Source organism: Lactuca saligna, chromosome 4, assembly GCF_052625555.1.
Source record: "Lactuca saligna cultivar CGN05327 chromosome 4, ASM5262555v1, whole genome shotgun sequence".
Taxonomy (NCBI): Eukaryota; Viridiplantae; Streptophyta; class Magnoliopsida; order Asterales; family Asteraceae; genus Lactuca; species Lactuca saligna.
Window position 1 is genome coordinate 132241688 of NC_136420.1, and position 10518 is coordinate 132252205.

The following is a 10518-nucleotide window of genomic DNA, read 5'->3' on the forward strand; positions in this document are numbered from 1 at the left end:
CTTACACCAAATTTATATAAATGATAGCTTATAAAATAAAATTACAAAAATAAGTGTTTTTAACTTCGTTTACTAAAAATTTAGTTTGCCGAGACTTTGGTCTCTTCCAAAAAAAGACTTTGTTTACAAACTTCTTTGCGAATAATGAGTGATATTGGTTTAATTAATAGTTTATATTTGACAACTAGTTTCCTCTTAGATATATGATTGTTCTTATGATTATACTGCTACTGACATTGATTGTGATATTATTGACACAATATTATGATTGTTTTTATGAAATTACACATTTTAAAGTTATTAAGTTATGGTCAAGGAAAATTGCATAGAAAACAGTATAAATGATTAAAAAAGTTAATGTTGGCAAATAGTAATTTTTGAAAAAAACTGCATAGAAAATAGCATAAATGATTAAAAAAGTTAATGTTGGCAAATAGTAATTTTTGGAAACATGTCGTGAACACAATATTTTCAAATTTTATGATCTTAATAAAAATGAACATTAAATCAAAAAGAAAAATTGTAGCTTGTTTATTGTTTTATTTAATTACAAAAACACAACTCAATGTGTAATTTTCAATTGTTGTTTTGAATTTAACATTGTAGCTTTAACAAAAAAAAATGGCAATCATTATAAGAAAAAACCATCCACGTTTGCTATTAGTTCAAAAATAAATTATTATTTACTATAAAGAGCATTAAGTTTCCTGATCGAATTTCGGACGACACCTACTTATATGCATATACGTAATCATACCGTTATTGTGTTGTTATTTTGTTACATTTGATATGTTAAATATTTTTGGCACACTCCAAGTCCTTGAACTAATTTACCCCTATGGAAACCAAATATCATATTCTTTCAAACATAGTCCGTCTCATATAAAGGTACATGCAAAGTCTGAATAGCATAACTCGACGAGTCTGTGAAGGGAATCGACGAGATGACTCGGCTTATCATGAGTCTGAATAGCATAGGAACTCGACGAGTTGGGTCAACTGGAAGTTGACATTCACTTTGAATTGGATCAGAACGCTGACTTTGACCAAGGGTAAAATAGTCATTTTACCCTTAGAAGGATTTTTAGTTTTTGACTAAGTGTAACTTGTGAATTTATAGTCGAGGAGTCGTTGGAGCAGCCATCAGAGATTCCTCACTTGTGATTTCAGCAGCCAGCTTGAGAGGTGACTTTTCCTCCAGTAGGAACGGGTCGAAGGCACCAATGCTGACACGTTTATGTGTGTTAGCATATACCGGACTTAGGTCCGATGTCGGGGTTAGCTCGATGTAGTTTATATGTTTATGTGTTCCGGACTTCGGTCCGATGCCGGGGCAATCCCGAGGAAGGTCTCTATGCTTGATGTCTTTGTGATTCTTGCATGTATTGTTATGTGTTTCGGACTTCGGTCTGATGTCGGGCCAAGTCCGAGGAATGTTTAGTTATATGTTATGTGTTATATGTTTCGAATTTCGGTCCGATGTCGGGGCAAGCCCGAGGAAGGTTGAGTTTATATGTTTATGTTTTAAGTTATATTACATGCTTGTTGATATGTTATATGTATACCGGACTTCGGTCCAATGCCAGGCAAGGCCTGCTGCCGGGTGGGGCCAGATGCCAGACTTCGGTTCGATGATGTGTGGGGCCCGATGTAGTGGGCAAGGCCTAATGTATGTTATTAGGTGTTTATGTGTATGGTATGTGGTTGTTTGGGAATACTCGCTACGCTTCGTGCTTAAAATTTTCAGTTTTGGTTTCAGGTACTTCCGGTAGTAAAGCGAAGAGCTCGGGATAATAATAGTGCACACACCATTCATACAGTTTGGGATGTTTTAGACTCTTATATTTTGAGACATGATTTCTGATACAGCTTTTTGTATGATGATTTGAGATATGTAACTTATGATTTTATTGTGATGTTTGATGGTTTATGGTTTTCTTAAATAATTTTAAAACAAAAATTTTGAACCATATTTTTGTGATGTTACAAAGACATAAGGCACCTGAAAGATTAGCATACTATGATTCTTTCTTTAGGTAACAAGTTATGTGGATACGAATGGAGAAGGGTGAAAATATCATTATCATACTCTATGATATATGCGTGAATAAGTATGTCACTGATTTGAATATCAAACCCATTAAATGATGAATATGCATGACAATTCCAAAAGGCCTAACAACGAACCAGTGTTGAGAACATGATGGACAGAGAAAAAAATGAAGGCAATAAACACTCTAATTTTGAAGATATTTGCAACATTTTTGTATCATAGCATGTAACGAAGTTCCCGATCAATCTAAATCACAATGAATTGTGGATGAATTCTGAGATTTTTGGAAAAGTGGTAGGCATTTGTATTGCAAGGAAATTATCGAATGTTGGGAAACGATATTTGTTTGTTCAATTCTCGGTGTAAAAGGTGAAGTGGAGTTGGAAAGAAAATTGTGTAGAATATGGATTGAAAAGTATCATGTGTATGCTTCTAAAGATGGAATCTATACGGATACCAAAAAATAAACAATGGAAAAGAATACCATGAAAGGGAACAACAAAAATGGCATGTCAAAAAGAAGAATGTTGAGGGGCATACTTAAAAAGGGAAGATGTAGATGGTGAACGAGACACTAGCAAGTCTATGGTAATGTCACTAGACTCAACTAACATTTATGGTATTCCAAAATCTGCATGTGTGCCTTAGGTGAAGTTAAAGTCATGAGGATTATTACTAATTTACCTATAATATGTATGAAATAAGGCTTTAGAAATATGGAAGTGCAATATATTTGAGGGACATAGGTGTGGCATGAATTCAAATCGCATAGTAGGTGTTTGATGTTTGAGCAACATCATGCCCTAAAACACGTGTTTAGTGATATCCATACCTTAACAATGAACTTTGTGGTGAAGGTAAGACTAGTTTGGATTAAAATTGATGGACTACCTTTATGTGTTTGGACCTTACAAGAATTAGAAAACATGGCTAGTATTTATTGGAAATATGCTCACTGTCACAACATGTTAGTGATATAATAGTTTCATGGACATGTTCAAGTTACACACTGGGCTAAAGATTATGTAGCAAAAACAATAAAAAAGTGAAAATAACTAAGTTATTAATTTATTATTTATTGAAGAGTCAATAATTAACAAATTAGTTTTTTATTAAATAGTTAATATATAATTAGAAATTAATTGCATGGATTTAATAATTATGCTAAAAGTAATACTTGTTGTCATGACATGTACTATTACAAGAAGGATAACTTGTTAACGAGAAGTAGGATATTACATAACTTATTGTTGACATGAATGATGTTGATAAGCTTATCATTATGAAAGGGAAATGTACTTTTGAAGGGAACATGACATGTAGAGTACTTGTATGTGATGCATATGATCAAAGTTAGAGGTGGTCAACGAAAGTCAACAATGACGTGACACAGACATATCTTAGTCACTGCGTGTTGAAGTGCACAGTTGTTGGATATGTGTAACAGAAGGAAGAGACGTGTGGCGAGGAAATGTAATGTATGACATGTATTTGAGACATATGGTAGAATATAAAGAGTATGTAAGGATGCGGTGTGTTTTTATGGTGGCGCGACGCATAGTCGTGATTAGTCTATGGGACATACATCATCGTGATTAGTCTATGGGACATACATCATCGTGATTAGTTCATGCGCATGTTTGGCACGAGAATTTCATCTTTGGAATCTTCATAATCAACGTATTTTTTTTTTATTGTGTCTCAGTTTTTGTTCTTGACATTGCTGTTAGATGCTATAACCTTCTTCTTGTGCGATTTATGGAAAAACCCTAATATTGCATATCTAATTGAGGAAGGAAGGAGTTGATTGTGTATGTCCTCATGGATTGAATAATACAAGAAAGGAAGGAGTTGATTGTGTATATCCTCATGGATTGAATAATACAAATCATGCTAAGGGGTGCGTACCTTTTTGGGGAAACATATTTTTTTTGGTTTAAATAGAAAAAAACTGAAAATATAGGATCTAATTGGAAAAAAACCATATTTTCTATAAAAACTTAACAAGATTAGCTATTTTGATTTTTTTAAAGTTATAAGTAACTTTTTATTTTATTTTATCCGTCAATTTTTTTTGGTTTAAATAGAAAAAAACTATAAATATAGGATCTAATTCGAAAATAACCATATTTTCTATAACAACTTAACAAGATCAGGTATTTTGATATTTCATTTTTTTTTTTACTATAAATTACTTTTTAATTTATTTTATCAGTCAAAAATATTTATCAACCCTATCTGACCACTCGTAGCACGTCGCCACACCAAGGCGATTTTTAACAAAACCTAACGTACCCCTGATCACACAAACCTAAAAGACCAGACACTATTCGCTGGAATCGGGGTCTCAGTTTCGATACTTTCCTCCTCAAAACCTCATTCAATTTCTACAAGGGAATCGTTGATCGCAGAGTAAACACTACGGTGGCCATATGTGGTAGGTCCTCAAACATCACGATCTTCCCCTTCTCTCTTGCCCACATCTAAAAGATATTTATTTCCACACGCTTTGTTCTTTGGATCAAACCCTTTAATCGCCCTTCGCAGATCTTTCCGGTAAGTCGTCGCCCTCTCTCTCTCTCTCTCTCACACACACACACACACACCTTCTCTTTGTATGCATAATCATATATCGCAACACATTCATGGACTTCACATGTTGGAATGGAAACTTAGACGATAGGGGTTTGACTCTGGATTGTTTATGCGTAGAAACTATGTAAGTTTGTGTTTAACGGTTACATGCAACTTGATTTCTACCGTTCAGGATTTTTCTCAAATTTATATAAGATTCTGGTTATTGATTTATTAGGGTTTTTATAGGATACCTTAATCATTGTGAAGAAGTTAAATTGTGTAAGCCACCAATACAATTGAGCATTAGGGCACTATTGTTTAATGGGATAACCACAATAATACGTTAAAGGCCTTCAAACTGCAACCAAAAAACCTAATAACCAAACTATCATAATAAGTATGATGCCAAAGTCATATAATCCAATATTACAAACCAAATACCAGGTTCATGACTCCAAGTGTACTCATAAATCCAATTCTGCTATGACATGTACAACACCAAGCTCACAATGTAAGAACACAAAGCTATTAGAATCTGCAACTAATGAAACTGAAGGAAACAAATTACCGTACAAAACAAAACAAAACAAATCCAAACAGAATGATATTGAACATAAAGAATCTGACATGAGCAAACCTAAACATGATGAATCTAAACTGAACAAATTTAAACAGAAGGAAACTTTCAACCCAACAAAATGTATCTGAACAGAACAAAAACTAAAAACATGAAAAACCCTTTTCATATTTTGTTTGTTACTTAAATGATTTACTTTTACAGTCTCCAGTTCTTGGTGGATTTGAATTTTCGATCAAGAATGAATCTGCAACAAGTTGCACCACCAAGGCCCTCCACAAATGGATTCAACCGCAGGAGAGGTGAAAAAGAAATCGGGATTAGATTTGATAATAAATCTCAAAGTGGGAAGTCAAGCTTCAACAAAACTACCACAACAGGTTCATTTTTCTAGCTGAATTGCAAATAACTTTCATGTTCATCATTCTAACTTATTATCTTTTCTCAGTTTTACCAACTGTAAACAAAGGAGGAGTTGATAATCCATCACGTGAGCGACTTGTTTACTTAACCACATGTCTTATTGGGCATCAGGTGGATGTCCAGGTCACAGATGGATCTATATACTCTGGGATATTTCATGCCTCAAATGCAGATAATGACTTTGGTATCTTCTAGAACATTTGAATAGTGAATATGCATGATACATCATATGCTTTATTAACACATTCTTGGTTGCCCTTTTCAGGAATAATCTTGAAGATGGCATGTGTGACAAACACTGGTTCTTCTCAAGGACAGAAAAACAGTTCGGATTCTGTTAACAAGGCCCCTTCCAAAACCCTAATCATACCTGCAAAAGACCTTGTGCAAGTTGTAGCAAAGGTGTGTTTGGTTGTTTCTGTTTGTTATAACTCAATACTTAAAAAGAGAGTTGACATAAGTTTTTGTGATTCATATGTGCAGGATGTATCAGTAACTAGGGATGGGTTGACAAATGAGGTTCATATTGAAAAACAGCAAGATATTATGACAGATTCCTTGATTTCTCGTTCTAGACATGTTGATTTGGAAAGAGAGTTGGAACCGTGGGTCCCGGATGATGATAATATAGAATTGCCTGAGCTGGACAACACATTTGATCGCCATTGGAACAGGTTTTAAATTCTTTATCTTCTTTTGGTATCATTTCTAGGTCTAATGATGCTTGCTTAGCGTCCTTATTGAATTGATGATATGTGTATGTATGTGATTGTGTGTGTCTTTATGTGTGTGTGTATACATATTGTTAACTTAGTGAAAATATAGATGAGATTATAATCAGTGTCAAAATATTGATTTATTAAACAGGGGATGGGATCAATTTGAGACAAATGCAGCATTATTTGGAGTAAAAAGTACATTCAACGAGGAACTCTACACAACAAAACTTGATAGAGGTCCTCAAATGAGAGAGCTGGAAAAACAGGCTTTAAGAATAGCTAGAGAAATCGAGGGAGAGGATACTCAGGATCTTCATTTAGCTGAGGTGAATTCTTTGCTTTTTCATTTATATCCAAATCGATCTATTTAAATTCTTATAGCTGTAGTTTGTATTTGTATTTGTATTTATCAGGAAAGGGGCATTCACTTCCATAGCAGCTTCGATCTTGATGAGGAAACTAAATATTCATCAGTCTTTCGTGGTGTTGATGATAGTGGTTATGATGAAAATGAGGACATTTGGGATTCAGAAAATAATGAAACCTTTGGGAATGTGTCTGATTCCATCATCAACAATCAGTTAACTCACTTGAAAAGTGGTGGATTTCAAGCACCATCATTGCCATTGGTATGAATTTCTTCAACTTCTTAATCTGGTTTACTTCAAGTACCCATAATCAAATTTATTTATATAAGAAGGGTATTTTGGTCTTTTAATTAAAAAGAAAGAATGGGGTTGAATTCCTCCCACCCTTCTCTTTTGAATAATGAAGTCCAAACATGGACTTTGAAGGTTCCAAATTCCATTCATTTGAGAATTGAGAAACATACACATGATGAAATGGAATCTGAAATTCCAATGATGTAAATTCTGTGAATATTTCATGTTATGAATCAGGTTGAGGGCCAAGCTTCTCAAACGAGTACTAGCCGTGACTTTTATCCATCTAATTCTTTGCACAATGAGAGCAGGTTCTTGTTTCTTGAAATATTTAGATATTTTTTTTACCCAATTATTCTCTTAAAAGAGTTTATACTTTTTTATTTTGTTGTATCTTATTATTGTTATTATTTATCTCAGGATTCAAGACAACCAGAACCACCAGAGTAGTCAACCAAAGGCAGGAAGTTATTACACCAAGGAGAAGGAGGATACTGGAAAGCATATGGTAGATTAATCATACATAACACAAATTGTGTATACCATTTTTATTGTAGATAGTTTGTAACTATTAATTACACTTGTGTTATGACATGCAGCAGTTTTTGGAGCAAAACGAGGGTTCAAAACCAGAGGGTTAGTTTTTCTCTTGTTGTTTTGTTTACAATACAAGTCAAATATTATATGAGTAATTATCATTCAAATCTAACCTAACCTAACCTAATGTCTGTATATACATACAGTGGGAAAGAAAGAAAGCTCTGAAAAAGGACTATCAGCAGATGCAACTGCATATGCACCATCTAATTCTAATAATAATAATAATAAGGCTCATGAAACAGTGAGTTTTAGTGAAGCATCAGTAGCAGCAGCCACTGTGAAGACACATGAGGAGGCTACTACTACTACTACTACTACACCACAATCATTATCATCTACTTCAGAATCTGGAAATGCTGCTCCTGTGTCATCTCCTACCTCATCCATGGCTTCAGAAAAATCAACATTGAATCCCCATGCAAAGGTACAAATCAAAAATTAACAATGGTTTTATTTTTCAGTTCTGACTATTATGCTTTGAAAATCTGCAGGAATTTAGACTGAACCCAAATGCAAAGAGCTTTGTTCCATTACAGACACCTGTAAGACCTCCTTCTCCATCTCCATCTCCAGTAGCACCTGCACCTGAACCTTCCTTCTACTACCCACCTCCAGTCTCACATATGCAACCTGTAATGCCTTTCACATCTCTTCTTCACCTTTGACTTTTTTTTTTTAATGAAAAAAAATTTGTAATTCTTTTTGTGTTTTTTCTCCACAGCAGCCTGTTATGTATGGACCCCAGACCACATCGTATCAACCACAGCAGCCATATTTCAATCCAAACGTGCCACAGGTATTATTATTATTATTATTATTATTACTTGATAGTTAGTTGGAAGGAAAATAAATTATTTTATAAAAGTTAATTTGAAGAATATATAAATAAATATTTGTATGACTCAGTATGGGCAGCAAATGCTTGTTGGTCAACCCCGGCAGATGGTCTACATGCCCACTTATCCTCCGGTAACAAACTCAACTTTTTAACATTTTTGGTTGATTTTTGATAACGTTTGTGTGTTTAAATAACAATTTAAATTCGGTATGATATTTAATATTTGTATCTAAACATACAAACAAAGCACTAAAATAAAACAGATTCACACAAGTTTATGTTTCTATAATGATGAAAATGTCCCTCCTATTTGTGGGAGGGAAAAAGTGTAATTTTTTTATGATGACAAAAATGCCCCTCTTATTTGTGGTGACAGGAGATGCAGTACAAAGGAAGAGACTTTTAGGCACAGCATCCGCTCCATTGTATTGTGAATTTGAAGGCTGCTTGGAGGGTTTTTTTTTGGTCTAGCAAATCCAGCAACTGATATGTGAGACCCTGAAACATGATGAATGATGATGATTCACAAAACATAGATTTATTATTGATTCATCTTTGAGGCTTTCCATGACTTGACTGCTTTTAGCTTTATTCATGCTCTTGAAAGTTGAAAGGATGGATATGTTTTTCTTTCTTTTTTTGGATGCTGAAGCTTTTCAGATAGATAGATAGAGAGAGATATAGAGAGAGAGAGAGATTAGTTTATGTTTATGTTTATGTTTATGATATGACTTTACAATAGGCTTGAGTTTGTGAGTTATTTAGGATGATGTCATTTAAGTTGGGAATATTTATTTTAAGTTGGTGTGTGTTTGAATACAAATTTATATATTGTAGGGATATTTTAGTTTATTGTGGTTTTCTTTTTGGCCTCCAACTTTTTTCTTCAGAACCAAATATTTTGGTTCGTGGGTGGCAACACCAATAAACCATGCTTAGTTTTTATTTTTTTGAGTTTTATAGCAACAAAATTTCAGTTTTTTTTTTTTTATTTTTTATTTATTTATTTTTTTTTATTTTTTTTTTTTTATAGCAACTTACTTTCACTTTTACAATGGTCAAAATGTCATGCTTATTTTTTTAACTGTGTAGAAGGGCAAACAAGTTTTACAGTCGCCCCATAATGGCCCTATACTTCGCTGCCACAAAAGAATTCTAGTTCTGACAGCTAAAGCTACAAAAATGGCTCTATTGTATATACTGACAAACAATTTCACATTGTTCAACAGTAATTGTGAAACTCTTAGTCTAATGAGCCGAGTCATGTCCTATTGGCCTCCGGATTTATGTCATCAAAAGGGAATTCTAAAGTATATGAAGTATGATAATCATGTTTTATGAAGTACCCCTTAAGAAATAAAGATTGAAAATTCATATATGTACTGATGAAGCAATCTTGAATCACCTCCTTTTCGCCTATTTTAGTGGAAACAGAAACCAAATAATCTATGCTTATAATGCTGGAAGACCTTAGGACCATATTGTTCTTCTTTGCATCCTTGACCATGGCTTCTAGTGCCTTTTTAGAAATTGTGAATGTGACTGCATCATGCCACTTTAGAAACATCAACCCAGCTATGTACCCACATGGTTTTAGAAGTTATGAACGTGACTACATTATGCCATTCTAAATGCTAAACCAGGATTTTTCACAAACACTTACCATAGAGAGTCATTTAACAAAGAAGCCTTAGTTTGCCCACTAGTGTTTCATATACCATTCTCCCAAGGCATTCGTTGATGGTTCTTTGGTTGGAAAAATAACAAAGAAAACAAATTTCATACTGTTACGGAAATTGGAAGAGTTCTCTTAGGAATTCTCCACCATTGAAGCTCTCAAGACACAAATTTCGCTTTATGCATCGTCCATAGAGGGCTAAGGAGTAGCACAATATATAATCTACCAGTGTCCCTTCTTCATCTTCCTTTGCAATGGAGCACTTCTTGTGAAAATTTGAGGTGGAGCATGGGCTACCTTTTGCTTCAAGCTAGTTCCGCCCTTGACTTGGATTGTTCTTATGATTTGATTTTGTTAAGTTTTTTGGTCCCTCGTAGACATGAAAAACCAT

The 10518-nt window shown here is 34.0% G+C and overlaps 1 protein-coding gene across 4 annotated transcripts; it reads left to right on the forward strand.

Moving 5' to 3' along the window:
- The first annotated feature begins 4342 nt into the window (after positions 1-4342).
- On the forward strand, positions 4343-9301 carry LOC145042821 (polyadenylate-binding protein-interacting protein 3-like). 4 transcript variants are annotated; one of them, XM_078991307.1, is made up of 15 exons: positions 4343-4609; positions 5412-5587; positions 5656-5814; positions 5896-6032; positions 6114-6304; positions 6498-6675; positions 6763-6978; positions 7249-7322; positions 7432-7519; positions 7611-7647; positions 7755-8035; positions 8103-8243; positions 8333-8407; positions 8518-8580; positions 8826-9301. In XM_078991307.1, exons 2-15 carry the CDS (start codon positions 5449-5451, stop codon positions 8853-8855), a joined length of 1809 nt encoding a protein of 602 aa, XP_078847433.1. In that variant the 5' UTR covers positions 4343-4609; positions 5412-5448; the 3' UTR covers positions 8856-9301. The 4 variants fall into 4 exon arrangements, with proteins under 4 accessions (XP_078847433.1, XP_078847430.1, XP_078847432.1 ...); XM_078991304.1 differs by lacking the exon at positions 4343-4609 and adding an exon at positions 4628-4772; XM_078991306.1 differs by lacking the exon at positions 4343-4609 and adding an exon at positions 4628-4772 and having other exon boundaries at positions 8336-8407.
- The last annotated feature ends 1217 nt before the right edge of the window (positions 9302-10518 follow it).

Coding starts and splice junctions, on each gene's coding strand:
- LOC145042821 (XM_078991304.1), top strand. CDS start 4,699: ATGGACTTCACATGTTGGAATGGAAACTTAGACGATAGGGGTTTGACT. Junction 5,815..5,895: donor AAATGCAGATAATGACTTTG/GTATCTTCTAGA, acceptor TGCCCTTTTCAG/GAATAATCTTGAAGATGGCA. Junction 8,244..8,332: donor CAGTCTCACATATGCAACCT/GTAATGCCTTTC, acceptor TTTTCTCCACAG/CAGCCTGTTATGTATGGACC.